Consider the following 25,680-nt stretch of genomic DNA (forward strand, 5'->3'; position numbering starts at 1 on the left):
ATGGTCAAACAAATGGCAACTTCAAATCTCAACAAATAAATGCTCTGTCTTACATATTGGCAAAAAAAATCAGAAAATAAAATACAAGCTGAATAGTCAAGATCTTGTTGATGACTCAAGCTCTGTAAAGGACCTTGGAATACTCACCTCTAATGATCTAAGTGCTAGAGCCCACTGCAACTACATAGCCAAAAGGCATTAAGAGTTGTTAACCTAATCCTACGTAGCTTTTTCTCTGGTAATATCACACTACTAACCAGAGCATACAAAACATTTGCTAGACCAATACTCGAATACAGTTCATCAGTCTGGAACCCACACTACGTATCTGATATTAGCACAATTGAGAAAGTCCAGAAATATTTCACAAGAAGAGTTCTCCACTCCTCTACTCGCTGTAGAATACCTTATGCCACCAGACTTGAAATTCTAGAACTAGAAAACCTTGAATTACGCCGTCTTCGGTCTGACTTAAGCATGGTATACAAAATCATACATTGCAATGTCCTACCTGTCAATGAATACTTCAGCTTCAACCATAACAACACAAGAGCACACAATAGATACAAACTCAAAGTAAACCGCACCAAACTTGATTGCAGGAAATACGACTTCAGCAATAGAGTGGTCAATGTCTGGAATACTCTACCCGACTCTGTAGTCTCTTCCCCAAACCCCAAAAACTTTAACCTTAGACTGTCTACTATGACCTTGACCTCACCCCCCTTTCCTAAGAGGCCTGTCATGGGGGCGTGCATAAGCTTGCACCAACAGTAACTTTGCCTACCGTCCTGTCCTATTGTTTCTCTTATTCTTTTATTTTTCTTATATGTACCCATTTCATGTATTCACAACTATGTATACACAAATTATACTTATTATCTTAGGACAAACAATTGGCAAATCAAATAAATAAATAAAAAAAGTAAAATATTTTTCTCGTTAAGGGGTAAGATTTATATAAAATTACACAACAGAAAGTTTGATTTTTAAGGAAGCAGCGCGTCCACAGGCAACGAGGGAACATGGATGGGAGTCCCTGTACCTAGCTATAAACCTATACAGGGGGTAAAAGACACCGTTGGAAAATTTAACTTCTCTGTGGGATTTTTCGGAAAGTTCTACTTCTAACAATTATTATCTCTATGGGAACTATTAACTGACGTCATTTCCTGAGAGCCGCCTCGCTAGACCCGGAAGGCGCTGGCCGTTTGCGAATCTTTCTGACTTAAATCTCCGGAGCGGGTGAGAAGGAGCTCTCGTGGTGTTGTTGCCATGGTTTTTTATTTCACGTCCAACGGTAAGAGTGGCTCTGGCCGCAAGCTTCACAACTCTTCTCAGATATAAGTGGATGCTTCTGTCTGAAATCGCTTTTCCCCGGTTGATGTGACAGATTACAACTCTGGTTATCTCCAGCCACTTCTGTTTCGGTTGGGGGAATGATAGGCTTGGGTCGTCATCAGTCCAACCCATCTGGCTTATCTCTGCATCTTCGCTCAGATTTCTGTGGTGGGTTCATGAAAAGTGATCTTCCTGTGAAAGAATACAACCAAGTGACTGCTGGTGCACTGATCGCCAATCATTTATGAAAAAGGACACTTTTTTTATTACAACATCTCAATTCGATACGTTTTGAGGGGGAAAAAACCTTTACAATAAAAATGACATTAAATAGACCCAAACCATAGTTTAGCATAATGTGTGAATCCAATCCAAAACTTCCCAACATTCGACACACTTCTGTTGAAATGATTGCTTTGGATTTTCACTAACAGAAGGTAGAATTGACTAACAGAATTTTGACTAGCAGAAGGTAGAATTGGTGAGTACTGTCTCAATGTGTCATGTCCTGTTTGTGAGAACAAAATACTGCCCTCCTATGCTTTTGCCTTACTTGGCACAACTCTTTAACAGTATTGTTTTTGATACATTTTTTCCTCTGATCTGATAGTATACATTTTTACATACCATGCTATTCTACTTTGGGTAAGCTGTATTCTCTAAAGCGGAGAAAAGAGTAGAAAATGCAAATAAATTGCAATTATTCACTTAACTTTCCTTAAATGCAACTATATTTGATATTTGATGACTGTACTAATTTTCAGGTCCATGTTTCTAGTTGCACCCTACAACCTGTACAGCATTTTCTGGAAATCTTGTGGATTCTCAGCCAATAATACTGCAGCCTCTCATGCAAACTATATGCATATTCATATCCATAACCAATATACTGTACCTCCAATGTCACCACAAAGACTTCTCATAAATTTATTCAGAAGTACACTAAAAAACAAAGGGACATCACATATTGTTGTTTTATATCCTCCTTAATGTTAAGCCATTTTCTTAAGCATTCCTTTTATTGTGTTATGCTCTAGTTTCATCATAAACTTTTCTTTGTTCAACAATGTATTTTCAGCACCATATTTGCACAAAACATTATATAACTAAAGTCTATTTTCATTATACATGGAGTTTTCTTTATATAAGAAAAGGTACAATAAATGTTATCACCTTCATATATTTTTCAGAGAACTGTTGTAGTGCAAACTCCTTTCCCCAAATTTTGCTCATTGCTTTCAGTCAGAATTCAAACACTTTCTAAGACTAGCAAGCAAATTCCCTTTTTGTATTATTAATATTTTTCTTTGAAGAGGGGAACATTAATGGATTTCCTCACCAGTGAGGTTTTCATACATACGTTATACACCATATAAGCAAACCACGTCCATATGTTATCCTTTCTTCAACTGTAGTGTAGCCTTACCCTATCCACCATTCTTAGAGCATATATTCTCTTCTGTCAGCTTTTTCTTAAACACTAACTTTTATGGAATTCTATCTGGCATAGTACTGTAATTTCTAAAATATTATTCCAGCATTTCTTCACTTCAAACATAATGTAATGCCATTCATTCATTGTTTAGCACTTTCCACCAATTTCTAAAACAGTTTTCTTTACCTCTTGTAAGCTTAGCCATTCCTTGCTGTCTTTTAACCATAGTTTTCCACAGTTTTAAAGAATTTTCCTTTTCTCCCTATATGTATAATAACATATTTATATTTCAGAGCCTATCTGAAAATAATACTGAGGCAACTGATGTTTTTAGAACACAATTTAGTTATCCCTCAGCCGAGGAAAACTTATAGTGATTCTGACATTGGGATATGAATATGTTTAATAGTTTTGATGTAGATAAATCTTTTGTATCTGGGCATATCTTTGAATATCTCTGCATAGTTTGATGTAAAACATGGATTACTTTTTTCTTTTCTATCCTTCAGTTGTTCCTTCTGTTTATACAATTTATATGGGAAAAGACAAGTATGAAAGTAAGTAAAACATTCCTTTGATTTGCATCAAAAAGGTATGATCTATTGATAATTTATGCATCTTCTGTAACAACTCTCTTTTTAACTTCCAGTTGCTTGGAAATTCACTTGCCCTTTCTTTTAGATAGCCGCATTTTTTAGAATGGCGGGATGGATATTAGTTTTAGGAAATTAGTACCCTAATCAATATCGATAAAGTGTTGGATAAAAATATAAGCAGACCATCAGGATGATGACAAGAGTTAAGATAAATTTTACAGTTAATGTGAAGACGAATAATTTTAAAAAGTGAAATATGGACAAAAAAGAAGCTGATAGATTGATGGTGAAGAAATGAAAGAAGATAAGGTTGCAGAAAAGCCAATTGAATTAGTTTGTCAACAAAAACTATTTAGAGCTTTACTTTGGTCACCAATTTCTCACACTCATTAAGATTCTTCTTCTAAAATAAAAGTTTAACCAGATATTTGCTTGTATTGTTTGTGTACAGAGCAAATATCTGGCTAATTTTTTTTCCTTAGAAGAGGAATCTTAAGAACTGAGAGAAATTGGTGACCAAAGTAAAGTTTCTGCATACATGTAGTACTCCACTTACAATGACAATTGAGCCCAAAATTTATGTTGCTAAGTGAGACAATTGTTAAGTGAATTTTGCCACATTTTACATTCTTTCTTGCCACAGTTGTTAGATGAATCTGGCTTCCCCATTGACTTTACTTGCCAGAAGGCCCTAAAAGGTGATCCCATAAATCCTGGGACACTGCAAATGCCATCAATGTGAGTCAGTTGCCAAGTGTCTGAATTTTGATCACATGACAATGGGGATGTTGCAGTGGTCGTAAGTGTGAAAAATGGCCATGTCATTTTTTTGAATGCTGTGCTAACTTTCAACAGTCATTAAATGAACTGTTGTAAGTCAAGGATTACCTGTAGTTGACAAATTAATTACAGGAAATTACAACCTGCTGACTTTTAACAGAAATATGTAAAATGTTTTTAAGATTGGCCTTTCATCATAGAATCTGGAAATAGCCAATATAGCTCCAGTTTTTGCAAAGAAAATTTGTATGTGGAATTAAGAATTGATGGGAACCTAGAAAATGATTAATTAACATTTCTTGCAGGTATTACAATGAGTGTGTTCAATAAAATCATGAAAAAGTAAATTTCTTTTTGGGAATCATTAGAATTGAATTAAAAATAATTGTCAAAATTGCATTGCCTTTATAATCTTTCTAGTATAACAATTTTTTAATCCTGTTACTTCTAATCACCAGGCTTCTAATAAGATTAAAGGATGCAGAAAAGAGGATCCAAAAATAAGCAAATGAAGTGGGGAAAACTTTTTTTTTAAATTTATAAAAAAGTAGCAGGACACTATAATATGTGGATAAAATTATCCATATTCCATTCTTATACAGACAGGATCCTTTTGTAATATTAAAATATTGTAGAATCCAATGGGAGAGATTAAGAACTGATAAAAGGAAGATTTTTTTTTCAAACTAGGACATTTGTTACCAAGATATAGTTGCCAATGTAGATGGTTTTAAAGAGTGATTAAACAAATTATTAGAGGATTAAAATGCAAGGTCTGCTAGTTATGATGACAACGTATTGCTTCCATTATGAGGACCATGCTGGGAGAGAAAATACCCCTGTGTTTATGTTTTACTTCCTAGTGACATCTACCTGGCCATCTTGGTCTAGAACAGTGGTCGCCAACCTGTGGGCCGCGGCCCACTGGTGGGCTGTGAGAAAATTTTGGTGGGCCGCAGAGAAATCTCACCCCCAGAGCACCCCCACAAAGCAATTAATCCAGGCTGCACAGAAACACAAGGCTGAGCTGCCCACATGGCCCGCAGGAACCCTCCCCGCCCACTCACTCCTTACCCGGTAAACTTGCCTGCTAAATTGCTATTTTTCCATCCATCATCTGTTCTGCTGTGCCGGGAGATTTAGATTAGCTAGGAAGCAGGAAATGGTTGGATTTCTTGCTTTCCAGCTAGTCTTTAGACCTTTGGCTCAGCATAGCCGAACCTCCCTTAGGACTGTAGGTTTGCTTGCAAGCAAATTCAGTGCAGACTCACGGCAAGCAAATTTGAGAGACCGAGCTAGCCTATGGCAGATAGATAGATCACTGAATGATTCTGTGAGCAACTCAATCTGCCTGCTTTGCCTGATTTTGGGTAAAAGTTGCTCTTTTTTATAAAAAATTCAATATTTACATGCATGGTGTGTTGTGAGTTAATTTTGTGAGTTTGCTTGCAAGCAAATTTTTGTGACAGACTGAGCTAGCCAATGGCAGATAGATAGATCTCTGAATGAATCTGATTCTGTGAGCAACTCAATCTGCCCTGCTTTACCTGATTTTGAGTAAAAGTTGCTCTTTTTTATAAAAAATTCAATATTTATATAAATATTTATAATATTTACATACAAGCCATGGCCAGTCAGTCACATGACCACCAAGCCACACCCATAAATTAGGACACGCCCACAGAACCGGTTAGTGGTCCCTGGGATCTAAAATTATGAGTTTGGTGGTCCCTGAGGTCCAAAAGGTTGGCGACCCCTGGTCTAGAATAGTTTGAATCAATAGGATTATTTATTTGATTCCTTTGAGTCAGTGTTAACACTTGGCAACTGTTTGGACAAGTCCCTGCAGTTTTATGGCAAGAGTGCAGCAGAGGCTTGCAGAAGATATCTTCAAGCATGTAGAACTTAAAAGAATTGCAGATTAAAGGAATTGTAAAAATAAGGGGAACACAGTATTGAAAAGTTGGAAAAATCTTATAACAGGTCATTCGGAATATTTGTTGAACTGTATTTATAGATTGCTGGTGAAATAAAATCGGGAAAGATCAAAGACTGCATGATTAAATGGATACAAAATTTGAATGTAATAATAAAGATTTCACAGTAGGAGCTTCAAAGGAAGAACATAAAATTTACTCTGAACGTTTATTTGGAGTAAATTGGTATAAGATACTTTGTTGTTGGTACATTACTCCAGTTTTGCTAGAGTGGATAAATCATTTTCAAAAAAATATTGTTGGCAGGGTGGTTTATTGCCTTTTGTTTTTCAGTTTTATTTCTGTAAGTTGCCCAGAATTATGGTGAGTGAGTTGGGTGGCCATATAAATATTCTCAACAAATAAAGAAGTTGTGAGAATATGCTTTGGCATCTGGAATAGCTTTGTATCTTAAAAGTAAATCAGACACAGGTTTCAACTCAAACTGGAAATCATTCTTAGATTATTATATACATGGATTAGTACCATGTGAAAAATGTGGGTTTATTTGTCCATAGAAATTACGTGTAATTTTGTGAGAGAGTTGCTTGAATCAGAATGGATTCTTCATAATATGGAGAAATCTTAACACAATGTTAATTACATTTCCTGATTTAGATTGTGTTAACCAAGGTTCTTCATATGGTATTTGATATACAGTTGATATAGTCTATATACGGTACTTGATATAGTCGCTATGTAATGAGATGGGCAGGAAACAAATTTAATAATAAATTAAAATTAATATCAATACCCTTTGCATAATTCAGTGACTAAATTAATTCACACTCCCCCGACCCCATCCCTCCCAATTCTCAACCTTTTATCTTTAAACAGATGGAACATTTATTTTGTTCCAGGGCAAATGTATTAATTGTGAGTGTAGTGTACAGTCTAAATTAGATTGTGTTACTTTTGTAGAGAATCAAGTAATGAAGATAATGTAATTGATAAGTTGGAGCAAGAAATAAATTAAATAGAGATTCAACTTCCAGATGCCTCATGCATCTTCCTCACCCACCAATGTTTTCAAGATTGCTTTTATCAAATAGATATTGTAAAATTCATTTTGAAAAGTGAAATTGCATTGTATGCCTTGAACAGAGATCAAATACTTGCTATGTAATAAGCTGTACTCCCATTAATCTAAATTTGGTATTTGTAATAAAGAAAATGCTAATGTACAATTGAGTGATACATCACTTGGGCTTCTGTAACCCTGGTGGGCAAAAATGCTTTTGTTAAGAACTACTTTTCCTTAGGAGTCAAAAGCTAAATGGTGAGTATGATTGCCATAAGCTCTGCGTGAAGCCACAACTTAAAGTAGTCATACTTTTTTCTTTCTGACATTCTGTAACATTTCTCTCTTTCTCTTTCTAAGTAATAATTTACAGGAAACTGCCAGACAGCTGTTACTTATACTTATACTGTACTTACCTATACTGATACTTATATCTCATATCTTACGTCAGCCATCTTGCTAGAGGCTATTATCATTATCAGATATCTGATTTCTTATATAAATGTTGTTTAAAATTAACCTGAAACTACATAAAAATAATCTGAAGGTTGCAAATGACATGCTTGTTCCCTAGTATTATTTTTTACTAAAGAATAAAAAAAATTAATACGTTATCTCAGAAATATATTCTTTGTCTTCTTTTTGGAAAGAAAAAAAAAAACAATTTACGTGAACACTATTAGAGCTCTGATCAGTCATTGCTTTGCATTTTCTTTTAGATGAAGATCTAATAAAATATGGTTGGCTAGAAGATATTTGGTAAGTACTTAAAAGGGCCTACTTTTGCATAATGAAATCCTTTTTCATATGAAACAAATCTTTCTCTTTCCTAATAATTAGTTGTTAGCATCCTTTCTGGACTCAATCTTAAAATATGAGATGAGATCCTTTATCTGATATCTCAAATGTAAGTACTCTAGCATATCAGTTGTCAATTTACTAGTTCTCTGTATAAAATGCTGTGTTGTTTTTTTTAAAAAGAGTTCATTTCCTGTTTTTCTGCTTTTGGAGGGATTTCCCCTCCCCCCAATTTCCAGTAACAAGTTTCCAACCTACCAGTTGCAATTTTGTAGTCTTCCCAAACAAGTTATATATTCTGTTAAAATGTTTTTCCTGTTGTTTTCATGCCTGCTTAAAGACTTCACAAGAGTACTAGCAAAACAATATAATTTTAACAGCATCAAAATTGATGAGATTTTATATCATCTCATATATCCCTCACATCCGGGACATAAACTGTTTCAACTCCTACCCTCAAAACGACGCTATAGAGCACTGCACACTAGCAACTAGACACAAGGACAGTTTTTCCCTGAACGCCATTACTCTGCTAAACAAATAATTCTTTCAATACTGTCCAACTATTTACAAAGTCTGCACTACGATTACTGTTAACCTTCTCATCACTCCTTATCACCCATCCCCTCCCACTTGTGACTGTATGACTGTAACTGTCGCTTGTATCCTTACGATTTATATTGACTGTTTCCTAGTAAGATTTGATTGCTTATTGTACCCTATGACTATTATTAAGTGTTGTACCTTATGATTCTTGACTCTTGACAAATATATCTTTTCTTTTATGTACACTGAAAGCATTTGCACCAAGACAAATTCCTTGTGTGTCCAATCACACTTGGCCAATAAAAAATTCTATTCTATTCTATTCTATTCTATTCTATTCTATTCTATTCTATTCTATTCAGAAAAAATTAACACGACCATGCATAATTGTAATACAATTTCTTGGTTTTTTTACTGTGTTGTCTGAACCAAAGTAGATTATGGTGTATAATCTAACAGAAAGTATGATTTATTCAAAACAATCATAGCTAAGCAACCCATGACTTATTAAGTATGTGTATATGTAATTAATTATTATAGTTATTATGTAATTATAGTTATATATTTTATATATATAATTATTCCATATTTTATATACAAAATAATTATAATAAGTATTTATAAATATAATTCCCTTCCATAGAGAGAATTAAAAATATTCAAATAGTAACCAATTTATTAAAAGTTTCACAAAAAGCTGCCAGGCTTCATACAAGCCACTCAAAACTCATATTGCATACACACTCTCTTATATCCCAAGGACTTGGGAGAATTAGTCTGGGTTTCTTCTTAATACAGGTAGTCCTTACCTAGCAACTACAATTGGGATTGTCAACTCTATTGTTAAGTACCACGTTCATAACTGGAAAATCCTGTGACCTTGATAGGTTTATAACCTCACTTCAAGTTCGTTTATTAAGTGAATCACTGTGATATCATATGACTGCTACTTGCAATTCTTCTTCCATATATCAAATATTTGTATTTTGCCTCTTCATGAAGATTTATAAGACAGCAAACTATGTAGGCTGGAAATGAGATGCACTATTTAAAACCAATTATTATTTAATACAGCAGTATTAAATCACTAACATTGCTAGTCAATAATATTACTTATTTGGAATGAATTTCAGCTTATCAGCCATCACCCATCCTGTTACTGATTCCAGACAACTGTTTTTAATGAAACAGTTTCAGGATTTGACTTTAGTTTTAGTAAGTAAAAATGGCACTTTATAACCCTTCAAGTTGAAAAGCATGATAAAAATGATAAATATATAATATGCACTTCTGCATATATATTCATTTCCTGAAGAGCAGAATTCCCCAATCTTGACAAAAACAGATGTATGGATGTGAACTCCCAGAATTTTAAACATCAATTGTGCTGGCTGAAGGATGCTGGGAGTTGGAGACCACACATCTGGAAGTTGACAATGGTGGGAAATGGCTATAGATCTTTAGGACTTTACTCTTAAAGCCTGTATTTTTCAATTAGTGTGGAAAAACAGCTTGTGAATGCTAAAGGGGAGATTTATCAGCTCCATGCTTTTGTGTTACACCACAAATGTTGGATGAGAGGTAAATTCTCCACCTCCATAACATTAGTTTAATAATATTTCAAGAAATGAAATAGGAAAATAACCCTTGAAATGAGTTCTTTTGTTACCTCTATTTACTTCTTCATGTAATCACCATTTACCATGTATTTCTCCAATGATGGGCAAGCTTCATAAAGCTATCACAAAGCCCTCTACATAATGTCTCTTCAACCAGTCCTTTCTACCACTTGAGTCAAATGGATGCCCAGCAAGGTATTTGTTTTGGAGTCAGGCAGCATCCATGTACACGTAGACAAAAAATAAACAAATTCAATGTTGGGAAAAGTGAGAACCAAATGGCACCAAATCTGGACTGTATGGTGGATAAAAGAATGGAATCCATCTTTGCAATTGCTTCTTCAAGAGGATTGGGGCCATTTGACATGTTACAGAGAAAGTTCCTTCTTGTCCTTCTGAATTCTAATTAATTATTGTTTCAAAGTGACAAAGGTAGAACAGGTGGAAAGATCTTTGAGTATGGAATTCTGTATGGAATTCTTTAATAAATGTGTTCATTGTCCAAGTGTATAGCAAATAGTGATGATTATTTGGAGAGATAAATGCAGATAATAAAAAACATCATTTTAAGAATTATTTTATTATTTCATTTATTAACATATATCTAAATTAAAGTTATGAAGGTGGAGGCATTACTTTTTATTCAAACCTTGTTAGAGTGGAATGATCCTTCCAGCTTCAGCTTTCATGTTTTTTTAATGCCTTTTGGGGGGGGGGGGCTTGCAAGATTATGATTAGAACTAAAGTGCTGGAATACGTGTATCATAATTTCTATAATTTCTACTTTTTCCCTCCCCAAATACTTACTTATAAATATTTTGTCTCACTTGGATACTAGTGCCCAAGAAATCAATTAAAGAATAGATAGTTGAACAATAGGGCACATTGCTCAGATTTATTAAGTTCTGGACTCTGGAAGATAGTAAAAATCTAAGCATCTGTTTGAGATGATTTATGAATTTGCCTTATTCATTGGTGGAGAAATGGCCATGACAAGGTTAAGCACAGGATTTTGTTTGCCAATATCCAGTGCTGTTTTCATCTGAATCACTGGAGGGAAAACATGACCGTATGTCAATATTTTTCACCAAAGATTTTGCTCTTTTAGCTTTCTGGTTTCCTTTTCGTTGGATTCTCAGTCTTCATTCAGAGATTAACATATTAAGACAATACTTCTCCATACTATTAAGCGACAGACATCACATGATAACAATATCTAGATTCTTGTGTCTGTGGGGAGGATACTGAATCACAATTCCTATCAAACCTTTGCACTTTGTCTAGGTTTCATGTGGACAAGCTCTCTTCAGCACATGTCTACCTCCGGCTACATAAGGTAACTGTCCAGCTTTGCTTGTTTTACTCAGTTACATGCATCCATGAAAAGTTGTGGGATGGTGCTTTCATAGCTGCATAGCAACAATGCACAAAATTTTGCAGTTATACACCAATAGCTGTGTACAAAATAACCTTTTTCTAATGGCAGAAATTTGCAGTTTCCCAAAAAACATTTCAGTGTTCAAGAATGGCCCTATTGAACATTCGCAACAATGATTTGATATTTTTCATGTGTGGACTATGTCTAGAATTCTGCTTTCAGTTTTGGAAGACTTCCATAAATTTATCAAACTAAAATTCTTCTTGGATTCAGCTGAGCATAATTTTCATTAATAAGCTATGAGGAATAAGAACTGAAAATAGTATACTTGTTTACATCCTTATGCCTTAAAGTCATCCAAAGGAGTCTAATCAAATAGTGGTCTGGACTCATGTAGTTTGGATAGCCAAAACTCTGGGATTTCAATCATGCAAAATATGATTTTTTATTCTCAAATCATCTAACAAGATGTGATAGTGAGCTGTATGGTTTTCTTGGTTTGTATCATGCATCAGCTTAACAATTACAGTTTGTTTGATATGCTTGTATGGTTTATGGCAGTTAGTGAACCCAGAGTAATTGTATCTTTGTCAGCAAACCACGATTTAAAAATGAATGACTTGGTATGACATGTGAAATCTGTCATAAATTAATTTAATTGTGTGTAAGAAAGATCAAGGTATATTTTTTTTAAAAAAAAACAATGCTATAGTAAAATTGTTCATTACAATAGCAGCAAATAGTCTTGTAGCATTATATAGAACAACATTTTTTAATGATGCCGTATTTTAAATTTCCAGTCCAGTTCATAATTTGCATTAAATGATTTCTAGCCCAGGAGAGCTTATATCGTACTGTTACTCCTTTTAAGCCTTTGGCATGTAGCTGCCTTATGTACAGTATCTATAAATTCAGTACAAGGGACTGTGGGACTTTTCACAGCATGTTCTCTGCATTCCCACACGTAGGATGCTCATATCCACCTTGATTTATTTTAGGGGCAAACAGTGGATGATATTCCTAAGGAGGTTTTGATAGATTGTGCACAGCTTGTGAAGGCCAACAGCATTCAAGGTAACATTTTGTCTATATGAGAAAGTGAGTCAAAAAAAATTACAAGGATTTTGAGTGGAGAGTCAAGGAGGAATGCTTTAGAATGTGGGATTAACAAAGAATACCAAAGCTTCAGAGTTTAGGACAATATGAATCATTAGAAAATTTCAAAATATGAAAAAGATTGTCCTAGCAAAGGCACAAAGGTTCAGTGGTAATTACGGTAGTTTCAGTCAGGTAGATGTCAAATTGTAATGGAAGACAGGGTAGAGTGTAGCACCAAAATAGGCAATGTTGTAATTGTAGGTTCAAGTAACTTCCAGATCTTTTCCTTAGTGTTCACCAAGTTCCTTATCCTATTTAGTTTTTATTAAAATATTTTTTTAAAAAAATGGAATGCTGCAAGGTAAAATTCAACCACCATACTGCATTTACATGAAGGAATGTTGTTGGCTCCTCAAGAGTTCCTCCAGAGATGGTAAAGAATGTTATAGACCAGTTTGCAATGTGATAAATTTATGTTTTGTAACCAGTCATGTCTCCCAGGATGGTCATTTCTGTGAACATCTATGCCTACCATAAGTGTGCCCACTACACGCTCTTTAAATTCCAATGTGCCCTGTCCCCAACAGATTGCTTTATCTTCCTTCCTTCCTTCCTTCCTTCCTTCCTTCCTTCCTTCCTTCCTTCCTTCCTTCCTTCCTTCCTCCTTCCTTCCTTCCTTCCTTCCTTCCCCTCCCTCCCTCCCTCCCTCCCTCCCTCCCTCCCTCCCTCCCTCCCTCCCTCCCCTGAATCCCAGTGACTCTCTGCATGTATTTATGGGATTTTTGCCAGTATGAAGTCTTTCTTTTCCCAACTTAACTTCTAAATCATTGCTGGGGGTGAGGGAGAAGAGAAACATAATTCTCCAAGTAAAGTACTGTATGTTCCACATTTCTTAGTGTCTGTTTCGGCCAGTATTGTCCCAGAATTTTCAAAAATTATTATATTGTTGTTCTGACCAAGGCTTCCCGAGACACGCTTAGTTAAAACAACTCTTGTTTTATTTCAACACTAGGAATTATGTTCATTCCCAGCCAGTAATGAGTCCCAAACAGTCCCTTCGAGATAAGCACCCACCTTTCTTTCTTTCGAATTGCTGCCAACAACTGGAGTGCCATATGAATTATAAAAAACCAGTACAAAGTCCACACAGAGGACTTTGAAGTACAAAGTCCACACAGAGCTTCAAGGATTAATCTGAACAGAACGAACGTCTTTGCTTCCTACCAAGGTTTCTTCACCTTTGCCTGTCCTTTATACCTTATGGGAGGGGCAATCACCTCCAAGCCTTATTCCCAAGTCATCCCTTTTGTCTCAGCTGCTCTTGCCTTCTAGCAGCTCTGCACACACGTGCACTGGGAACAGGCTCCCCTTGTTCCTCGGCCTCGCTGCTGCCAGATTCCAGAGGCTCCAGAGTCAGCTCCCTACTCCCAGATGGTCCTGGCCCCATCTCTGCATCGGACGCAGGACCCTCGTCCGAGTCCTCTCCAGACTCCCAGACTGGTCCCTGTTCTTCCCGGCTGTCTGATTCTGCTGCCCTTTGCACAGGCTGCCGGCGAACCACAACAATTATGGTCTTTTTAAGGAATGATTGTTGCCTCGTCCTGTTAGCTTTTGATGGTTCCTGCCATGGGGAAACACTCGATAATTAAGATTAACTGTCAGTAACTATTGATACCTCAGGAAACTTTAGGTTTTACCCTTACTCCCTCCTTTTTAAGCAGCATAAAGATCACAGAAACCTACTCAGCTTTTCCCTCTAATTCTCCTTATAACAGTTTCCCCCAGTCTTATGCTATGCTGATGTGTTGGACTGTTAAATCCACAGTTCTTCATTTGACATAGTTTGATACGTAAGACAGCTCTACCTGGGGGACACAGTTCACAAACTGCTTTCCAGAAGTCCCCCCACCCCCCCTTTTGACTTTTCTGCCAATCCAAATTAGTGGGTTTGGCTTTCTTCCTATAGTGAGAGTAAAGTCAAAATGCCATGAATATAGTCAGACCCAAGGATCCTTTTAGGAGAGCCAGATTCTATAATTTCAATTAATCACCTAATGACTAGCTATCCAGTATATTTTTAAAAAATAAAATATAATAATGGAATATTATGCACCAACTGCATGGGAGCCTTATTCTTTCAGTTGGCTGGTTAGTTCCAGGAGCGTTCTTCTATATTCCCTTTCTTCCACCTAAGCCAGAAGTTCTTGGGTTCCTGGAATGCTTCTATTTTTCTGGTTTGCTCAAAATTCCAGACCTAGAACTTTACAACTGCTAGATTTGCCTGCTTGCCGTCTAGGAGATATGAGCAGTTGAAAGTTGACGTTTGTACTCTGTTCTGTTTTATATTAAGGGCATGAAACCTATAACAAATTGAACCAAATGCTTATATGAACTCTTTTACCATAAGCCACTGAGCGTCTCTTAGAGATGTGGTCAACTTGTAAAGCATTCCTGGCCTGCTCTCGACAGATGTTTTTTAGTCTTGAAAATTACTTTCAGCTCTGTGCCTTAGATTCAGGAAACTTTTCTCGAGGAAATATTAGGGCACCATGCGCATAGGATTAAAAAGAAGCCTCAGTGTTATCTCATACATTTTAAATTCTTTTATCCTACTGTATCTGCATTCATTGCATTGACTTGGATCACATCTTAATAATTGGAGAAGGCACTCTAGGCAGATACAAAATGTGTTACAGAGTAAGTGTTCAGAAAGGACTGTGCAATATTAGGGGATCAAACACAGGACTGAAATTTCAGAGTCCCAGTTTCAAATCATTCAAACATTTCATGGGCTGAATCATAATTCAGGACTTTGAGGCCTAGGTACAAATTTATTGTTGAGCTTTTGGGAGGAAATATGGATAAAACTAAAATTATAAAGTAGTAAAGAATATGGAGCCTTGTTAATCCAATTCCTGTCAGAGTAAAACTATCTAAAATCCCCAAAGAGCTTGCATCCAGCCTCCAAGATGGCTCCAAAATTGCTATCAAATTGTATAGTGATTTTTAACAGGATAGAACAGTGGTTCTCAACCTATGTTCCACAAACCCTTGGGGAGGTTGCAATGTCAGAGGGAGTCCACGAATATTTGATACAGTCTAGTGCTTTAAATCTTGAGTTAAGTCTTGATGGTCTGTGGTCATGCTCCTTGGCCACAAAAGATATTTGAAGGGGGTCTGTGGTGAAGAAAAGATTGAGAACCACTGGGATAGAAGAAAAAAAATCAATAATTGAAATTAAACCTAATCTTTGTCCTACAATCATTTCTGGAATGCAGCCTTTGGTATGCTACTCAAAGTCTTAAGTATGTCCTCAAAAATGGATATGTGTGGAACAATAAATGTTACATTATCCAGAATTCTTTTCAATTTGTGTCAGTTTTGAATAAATAAATTCCACACTTCAAAGCTAGAGAATAATGGCAAAATGTGTAGGGCTACATGTGGAGGATTATAACTGTTGAATTATGACTTATATTTAGATACTCCTTTTGTGCCTTGACTATCTCATGGGAAGCAGATGGTTTGTTCAGTTGTTGTCTTTAAAAACTTCATCCTGAGAATCTTGGAACTTCTCTTTAATTCTTGGCATTGCTTCCCTGTTCCTGCAGGAATTAGACAGATGAAAGATTGAGAGTCTCTAACTAGTACCTTTCTGGGAACAACTGGAGCTAGTCAGTTGCTCTGAGCCTCAATTTTTAGCAGATGTGATATAGCATGATTGGGTAGTATTGTGGGAGAGGATGAGATCTTCCATTCTTTCTGTCTCTTTTACATAATTGGAAACACAAAAGATATTTCAAGTTTCTTGGAAAATAGCTTCACAGTAGATATTGTATTCTTACGATGTAAATGTTTCTGATCCTAATTAAGGTTTTGAAAAAGATGCCTAGAAATTGGCATAATTACTCTTTTTCTGTATAATTTATCTCTGTTTTTAGGCTGCAAAATGAATAATGTCAATGTAGTATATACTCCATGGGCCAACCTAAAGAAAACAGCAGACATGGATGTGGGCCAGATTGGATTTCATAGACAAAAGGATGTAAGTATCTTATTCTTCCCTGACCTCTCCAAAGGTTTCAAGCTACTTTCATCCATCAGACCAAGAAGCTAATGGGATACTTTGCTAATCATCTGTAAAATGCAGAAAGAGTATGTGGGAAAGCACAAGCATCTTTGGCTTCTTCTCTTACAACTAAAATTAAGGCTGGTATATTCCATGAAAAGCCTGAGGCTGCATTGGAGATCTGATATTGATTGGAACCTTTGCAAGTTGCAACACAAAGGGGTCAACAGCATTGCCCTTTGTTAACTTTTCAGTTCCCTAATATGAAGTTCAGCTAAACTCCCAATGAATGACATTGTGTGAAAAACATAGTCAGTGTTTAAACTGTGATGCCTTTTGTAGCAACTGGTTATACATGCCTTCCTTTTATTTCTAGTAACTTGATTGCAAGATGATTGTCTTGAGTTCTAATATTCTAGTGCTATCCCATCTGCAGTTCCTGTGTTTAGAATAGATTGTGCAGATAAAAAAAAATACAGTTCACTAAATTTGGCTCTTCAAGTTGCAAAAGATAAAAGTAGAAAGAATTGGTCTTGGTAAAAAAAATGAAAAAATGAAGAAAAATATCACACACATGTTCTTGGGGACAGAAAGACAGCCATGTGAAGGGTACCAACAAGAGTTGACCAATGAAGGTCCATCCCAATCACCTTTGGCTGGTAGCTATATTCTCTTTTATTATCCCTATAGTTTCAGAAGGTTATCCAAAGCTGCTGGGAACAGTGCTCTTGGATTGTTATGATCATCTTTGAATACCTGGGAGAGGAGAAGTGTTTTGGTAGGAAAACATATGATTTGCACGTACAAGATCTTCCATTAGCTTCTGCCTTCCTAGATTAAAAAAAAAAACCTATAGAGATGGGTCCAGGAAAGGTTTCTGTGTCTTTCCCCCAGGATGACTTAAGGACCAGCGAAATGATTTGATTTAAATTGGTATTTTCACTGTCTTTCTTTGCCTTTAGAGATTTAGAAATACATTTTTGAGAGAGAAAGGAAAATAAAAGCATGAAAGAAATTTGGAGGAAATATCTCCAGCAACCATAGTAAAATGAATGCCATACAATAATTAGGAAAAAAAATAGCAAGTATCTTTCAAAGTGGAAGACTCATGCCTTTATGTTTGCTGTTTCTCCTTCAACTGAGATTTCCAAGCTTAAAAAAAAAATCTTTAAAATGTATGTGATCTATCACCTTTTGAAGCTTTTATTTCTACATATTTATTTCTCTTGGAAGAAATCCAGTCGCTGAATTATTGTTAGTCAGCCTTTGGGACAACCATGACCTGGTGGACTGAGAATCTTCATACACTCTTAGCCAACTAATTTTAGGAAAGCTAAGAGCATTGCTGAAGAAGTTGGTTTTACCACTGAATTTTTTTAAAAGGCAGAAGAATCTGAAAAATTCAATGGAGAAAATTCCACTGAGAGCCAACCATTACAGAACATTATACAGAACATAATACAGAAGTATAATGTTTATTATTTTCTTGAGAATAAATATGGATTTAAAGTATTTGTCAATTGTATGAATACGTGAAATTTGGCCGAAACCACACAGAAATTATTGGGCTTCTTCCCACCTATTCTGGAATTATCAGCAATTATAGCAGTAGAAGTTACAAAGTTTATGAAGCTTCAGTCCAGCATCTATCCACAGGACCGAACATGTAGATGTGATTTCAATTCAGGGTCATTTAGACCCCGAGTGAAGGGGTCAATGGGGCTATGGATAGTAAGTATCCTTTTTTCCAAATGGGAACATACATGCTGGCTATTTGGCACGTTGACTACTTTGAAAACTTCCTACATTATTTTCAGCAAGTGATCTAATATCCTGAGCCTGGATAAATAAGTCCTTTCCAGTGACACCAGAGGGCTGTGAATGAAAGATGGGAGGCCCCTGCATTTTTCAAAATGTATTTTTAACCAAATGAAAGCAGAAAGTTAATTGCCTTAATGTTTTTATTTGGTGAACCTCAGGATAGTGTCCTGCTGTTCTAAAAGAACATCTGTCACTAACACTTAGAAGTAAATCCAGGACAATCAGAATATTCTGGTCAATACGAGCAGGGGTTCTCTTTTTTAAAGCCTCGCACAGCCTTCAGAGATTTTCTTTCTGCATTGACTTTATGGGGTTTGAGTATATAACAGAATTTGGAAGGAATGGTGGCTTCCTGCCTGTCTGTACTTTGGTAACTAATAGTGCATCCAAGGGAGCTCATACATTTCAGAATTTTCTCTTCTTTAATTGCATTTATTAAATCAGTGATTGCTCTCCAATGTTCCAAAACTCTACTTTGAAAGGCAGAAGCAAATCTTATGGATGCTGTTTCCAGAGGGTTCCTGAGAGTGGCTTCTGGAAGCATTAAAAACCCAATCCAAGTTTCCTCATCCCAATCTCAAAATCTCATGATTCTTTTCTTTTCCTTTATTTTGCAGCATGGATAGAAAATATTTCAGTGACGTTGACATCAATTCTGTATCTATGATGCCAAATACAATTTTACTCCATCGTCTAAGAATCACAAAATTGCACAGTTGGAAGTAACTATTTAAATCATCAAATCAAAGTTCTCTGAACTATTGCTTTACTTTGATGACTTGGTGCCTGTAACAGTCAATATATAGTAAAAACAAACATGGTGACAAGTGTTGCCTTTTTGTAGTAATTTTTGTAGTAATCTTGTTTACACCAGGATCAGATCAAAATAGTATCTCTTAAATGTCCTCTTTCTTAGTACCTGTAAAAGTATTGGCTCTCCAAGTACATGACCATTTGAGGTGCTTCTATATCAGTGTTGCCTCAAAGAATAGAAATCTGAGTGCTATTCAAAGTTAATTCAACTACATTTTTTATAAGAATTACAGTTCTTTCCTGTTCCAAGGTGAAGATAGTGACAGTGGAGAAGAAGATAAATGAGATTCTGAACCGATTGGAAAAGACCAAAGTGGAACGATTCCCAGACTTGGCTGCAGAGAAAGAAGCCCGTGATAGGGAGGAGAGGAATGAGAAGAAGGCCCAGATCCAAGAGGTAAAACGGAAGGAGAAGGAAGAAATGAAAAAGAAAAAGGAACTGGAAGAGCTTAGGTGAGTGAGGAAATAGGTTCCTTTCTTGCTATCCCTAGAATGGGCAGCTATGGAAGGTCTGATTGAACTGATAAGCACAGACAGTATCCATAACTTTGGATGTTTAGCAGGTCATGGAAAAGTTTTGTTTTAAATTGGGAAGCAAGGTGGTTTGGCTTCTTCAACATCTTGCTTGGATCCCAGCCCAACTCCTACTTGATTCCTCTCCTGTGCCCCTAACGTTCCAAATAACTTTAAATAGAACTTTCAAATAATGGTAATGTAATGCCAAGATTTCAGCTTCATCCTAATGTTGTTGCAAGTTAACAGTTTGTGCTGCACAATCAACAGAATGCTCACAAGCAACCTTGTTACAAACATAAGTTTTAATGTAAGAAATGAAGTAATTAATTTCCTAGGGTGGAATGGATTGCAGCTTTTTCTAGCCATATAGTCCACTAATCAAAATGTTCTTTTTTGCTCTTTCCTCCCTTTCTCTTCTTGGTTTCCTTGCATGCAACCAGGGTGGGCAGTTTTTGTAATTGCACAGTATGTAGAATTGTACTGGTCCAATTTGATAGTTTCTTGCTGGTCAACTACATTCTGCTATTTCAGAATAGTTGTCTCAAAATATATCCTATCTGAGAAATTGTCAGTCCTTCAAGAAAAGCCAGGACTGGTCAGGAAACACATATCACACAAATGATTCTAACTCTTGTTTATTTTTAAATTGCATAGTAACAGCATCTTGGAAGAGTTTCTCTTTCCCTCTTTTATGCCCAAGAGAGAAATCCTGAAGATTTCAGCTCCATTTCTGCAGCCCCACAAAAGACTTCCCTTCCGTGCCAGAGGGGAGCTGAAATCCTTTGGCAGACTACAGAATGTTTAAGAGTGAAATGGGTACCAGCTGGGAGAGTTTCAACTCTGTGTGGCACTGAAATCCTTTGGCAAGCTTCTGTCTGCTTAATGATCCAGGAGAACAAGTGTAACTAGGAGTGCTGGGATTGTGGTTGTTGAGCAAAGCAGTTATGTGGGGATTTCACTTAACAATTTCTTCACTGAATAACTGAGATTCTGGTGCCAATTATGGTCATCAAGCAAGGACTACCTGTGTATTGCAGCTTTGTGTCTTTAGAGTTTACAGGAATCTTTTAAGGTTGTTTTGTTTGAGAGATTTTGAAGGTAAATTCAGCAAGAGTTGATACTTGCATGTGGTTCAATCAAAAGACACTGCCAGTATCAATTTCTAATTGGTCATATTACAAGTAAGGTTTTAAAGTTCATTAAATAAGCATGGCAGCATCTTACTCCCCGTTGTACAAGTCTTATGCTTATCATTCAAACCAAACCACTTTTGGATTTATGGAAACTGAAATTTGAATTCTAGTCATGAATTCTAATTATCACAATTTTATTCTACACTTAGACTTTTAACTTATAATTTATAATATTACTTTTTTTTCTGTTGTTGTCACTCATGCTGGATCTTACCTCACTGACAAAATTCCCATTTATATTAATTATTTAACCTCAAGACATTAAAATATATTTGTTTTCTTTTTATAGAAGTTACTCTTCCTTAATGAAAGCAGAGAATATGACTTCTAACCAGGTGTGTTTTTTGATACTTTGTGTTGAGACTATAGATATTATGATAGTCCTCTTTGAGTCCACATTTCATCTTGGGACTTAGCAAGTAACACATACAGTAGAATGACAGAGAATGAAATGCTTCTTGTTTACCTAACTGAGTCCTAATTTCCTCGGCTACTTTAGTAGAAAAATCTGTAGTCTTGAGATCTTCACTTTCTATCTTGATGAATGCAGTCCATCGTTCTCTTCCCATAGTTAAGTCTTAGATAAGTCATGCATAGCCATTATATATAACAGTAATTGATAGCATTACACTCCATATAATTTTCTAAAGTATCAATCAGTCTTTTTTAAACAAATGCCAGTTTACCAATGTACTTGATAAAAAATATATTATCTTTTATTTGTTCTGCATTTCCTCTAATTAGCTTCCTTGGACAATCCCCAGATTCTCTTATTATAAGTGAAGGAAAGAAACTTTTTTCTATCTACTTTTCCACATCATTAATAATTTTTTGCAGCTTTGTCATGTTAGGTGTCTTCTTGTCTGCACTAAAACATTTCAGATATTACAGACTTTCCACACAGAAGAATACCTCCAATAAATTGACATTTGGTAGGCCATTTCTGCATGTGCTGTGTGCTGTGAGATGAAAATGTTTGCAAATCTCTGCTTTGGGATCATAGGAATGGAAGAATGTGATTTCAATATTTCTTTCTCTGAGGAAGTTACAACAGTTAACTGAAAGAAAAAGAGAGAAAAGGGTTCTGGTATTAAATCCGTGTGGTGCTGAGCAGCCTAAAATATTAAAGTCATAAAAATATCCCTCCTGACGCATTTTTTGTATTTCCTTTCACAGGATGGCAATGACTCCGATGACTTCATGTAAATCTAGGCACCCTCCTTGTGGAAGATGAAGATGAATTTTGACATCTTAGCCTTTTGCTTTGGATGCCAAAAATAAGCAAATGAAATTGGGAGTCTCTTTACTTGTTTTATTATGAGCAGCAAGTATGTTCATTTTCCTGGGCAGATCATTCCAGTTAAAGTTCTGAAACCATCAGTTGTGACTCCAGAGCTATTAGGATGTCTTACTTCCTGGAGAGGCTGGATTTCGGGGTGTCTATATTTCCAGGATAGGTTGAGGAGAAGGCTACACTCAAGAGGCTTTGAGCCATAAAATCAGTTTCTGCCTTAAATTTTCCTGGGGAGCAGATCTGGAATGTTTTGCCATTATCTTTTGAATATACGTCATTGAGCTCAGAAATATTTTTATCTCACAGTATTGGAGTTTGATTTTTTTTTTTTTTAGTTTCCTTAGTTGTTTGGGCACCTGGTTGCACCAATTACAATTTGATACCTCTCATCCCTTAGAAATCTGAATTCAGAACAGCTGTCTTTCCATACTTGTTATACTTGGCTAGAATCCAAAAGTATCTTTCACCCAGAAATCAGCATTTCTTTGCATTTGTAGCATGTTGCAAAACCCGGTACCATCTTTCAAGGAGAGAAGTATGCACTTATGGGCTGTTTTTGTTATGTTTGGGTTCCTTGTGATCCTGATGGAGAACTTTATGTGAGATTTTTTTTGCATTGGAATAGTAGAGGATCCAGAAAAGCTGTCACTATTGATTCTTCATTCAAGAAGGCATTCAGAAGGTCTACTTCTTTCGTTCTCTTCTAGCTAGCAACATACAATATTTCTTTGCAGTGAACGTCAATCTTATTTTTCCCATAAAAAGCGAAAACTAAAAAAACAAAAACAAAAAGTGGTAAGCTATTTTCTCAATGTTGCGTCTTAGTTTGGCATTACCCACATTTTTCTTGTTTGGGGATTTTGTCTATTTTCTGTCTTATGGTGTCACCCGGGCATCTTCTGAAATGTATAGGTATTGGATATGAAGTCAGGATCCCTAGATAGGAAAACTGTTTGCTTAGCCTCGATAGGGAAAAATGTAAGGTAAACGTCTTTATCTGAACAAGTGCCTCAGTATAGAAAAAATTATGAGGGAAAATGGTGGTAGCTACAATGTCTATAGCGTGGGTGTCAAACTCGCCGAGTCAAGTTGCCATCACGTGACATTTTGTGACGTTTTTCCCATTCGCAGAGCTGGAGTGGACAGGGCCTGCCCATGATGCATCTGGCCTGTGGGCCGCCAGTTTGACACCCCTGCTCTATAGAATCTACAAACTCTAAACTAGAGAGCTTCTGACAGGACGTTGGAGAAAAAATTAGGTTTGTTACCATCTTTTACTGTATTTGCTTGTTTTCTGCGGTGTTATCACTGAACATGCAGAAAAAGTTAAAGGCTGGCTTTGACTTCTCTAAAGTTCTTAAATAATCTTAGAAAATGCCTTCAAAATAGTTCAAGGTTCAGCATTAAAATTCCGTCACATTAGAAGTTACAAATGCTCACTTGGAACCTCCAAAAATAAAATAAAAAAAAAAAAAACTACACTGAAATTTGATTCTGTATGCTTGCCTTCCTGAAATCTGCTGCAATGGTGTCTCCAGCTCTCTGAAGCAGAATTTTTGAGCATGCAGGAAGAGAAAATAGTGCTAACAGAAATCTAGTTATGCCGCATTGGATCTTGGACCTTACTTCCAAGACGTATTGGGTCTCGTTAAAAAAAGATACATACTAGTCAATGTGTTTATAGTAAAACAAAATCCCCTGAAGATAAGCTAATTTATGAGAAGGGTAATAGTGTATACACTAAACGTAATACTATTATTGGCAACCTTGTCTTACTACAAATTACTCAGAACAAAGAGTATTTTTTTCACAAAGAAACAAAAACATGTATCTAGTTATTGATTTCATAGAATGTCATTGATCTTCAGCAATTTGAAATAGGTGAATATTACATTTTTGGTAATAACTTGGCAGACTTCTATAGCAAATATAGTTTGTTTCCTTCTGAGACTATACAAAATTTGGCTCGATGTTGCTGTTCTCATTCTCTTATAAAAGCATTCATTTTTAAAGGGTTGCAAATAGCATCTCATTGATTAGTATTAGCCTAGATGGGTGACAAAGTTTTATATATGTTAAAAGCCAAGCTAAATAGTTGGCTGTAGTTCCTAACACATCATCATGCCCCAATTTGTAGTATTGTCTCAGATGGTTTTGGCTGTATAATACTATTTTTGGAAGGTGAAACCTAGGGTATAGAGTACTTATCTCCCTCCAGGAAGTTCACTATTTTTAAAAGGTTGCTTCTTTAGGCTTCTAACCATTTGGGCTTTCTAAGTGTGATAAACTTTTACTGTATTCATTGTATACTGTGACATGATTGAAAATGACTACTTTGATTCTGGAGACTAACATGATCAGGATTTCAGTGCAATCTGGGATGTTTCCTTTTTCTTTGCTTTGTTCTCATTGACTTTGGGAAAGTGAGGTTCAACAAAGTGGGGGGAAATGACTCCAAATAAGTTCTAAACATTCAGTATAAAGCTTCCATTTTTATTAAAAATAACTTTAAACTTCAGGAAATATCAACTTTTCTGCAACAAAGAATTTTAAAGAGGTGACTCAAAAGATTCTTCTGAATAATAGGACATCTTTAACTAATTAGAGGATGTGTATTTTTTTTTGTTTTTAATGTACTATGTTGTTGGTTTTGGATTATATCCTGAAACTAAATTGTTGAACTGTTGCTACTCTTACATATATGTTAATTGCTGAGACTGCTGTTGTTTTCTCACTGAAAGTCATCCAGACAGTTTCCCAAATTCAGTGATCTTGTTCTTCTGAAGGATTCAACTATCTGTATATACTTGTCTTCTGTCTTCACCTGAATCTTGTTCTAACTGACACATAAACTATTTAAACCTATGATTGTCTATGTTTTTTTTTAATTTAAGTAATTTGGATTCCTCTGACATTTCGGCATATGGACAAATTATCTTATTCTGATTCTTTTAATTTACAACTAAACATTTTCCACTTGTTTTGTGAACTAGTTCGGCCAAATGCATGTAAAGTGATAGTAAGTTTGTATATATTAGATTGTGATTGGTTTTGATTGATTTTATTTATATTTGGAACTAAAGAAATAAAAGAGAGTGTGATGGTTCAGTGTTAAAGACACCAAGTTGTCAGTTGGAAAGCTGAAACCCTGGATTTAAGACTGTATGCCATGCAGCAGGATGAGCTTTAGTTACTTGCCCCACAAAAGCATGCAAATGCAAGTAGATAAATAGGTATCACTTGGTGGGAAGATAACAGCGTTTCATGCACCTCGGTGCATAGTCATGGTGGCCATATGACTACGGAAATGTCTTTGGACAATGCTAGCTCCCTTGGCTAAGAAGCAGAGATGAGCACCACCCCCTAGAGTCAGTCACAACTGGACA

The 25,680-nt window shown here is 35.9% G+C and overlaps 1 protein-coding gene across 1 annotated transcript; it reads left to right on the forward strand.

Annotated features, from left to right (window-relative positions):
• Positions 1-1,174: 1,174 nt before the first annotated feature.
• CCDC25 (coiled-coil domain containing 25) lies at positions 1,175-25,159 on the forward strand. Its single transcript, XM_026671543.2, has 9 exons — positions 1,175-1,300; positions 3,286-3,333; positions 7,869-7,908; positions 11,397-11,448; positions 12,489-12,564; positions 16,530-16,633; positions 19,542-19,744; positions 21,290-21,335; positions 22,177-25,159. Exons 1-9 carry the CDS (start codon positions 1,276-1,278, stop codon positions 22,204-22,206), a joined length of 624 nt encoding a protein of 207 aa, XP_026527328.1. The 5' UTR covers positions 1,175-1,275; the 3' UTR covers positions 22,207-25,159.
• The last annotated feature ends 521 nt before the right edge of the window (positions 25,160-25,680 follow it).

This window comes from Notechis scutatus, chromosome 1, assembly GCF_049901735.1.
Source record: "Notechis scutatus isolate UNSWTSFEM ecotype Mainland chromosome 1, rNotScu1.2, whole genome shotgun sequence".
In the NCBI taxonomy this organism is placed as follows: domain Eukaryota; kingdom Metazoa; phylum Chordata; class Lepidosauria; order Squamata; family Elapidae; genus Notechis; species Notechis scutatus.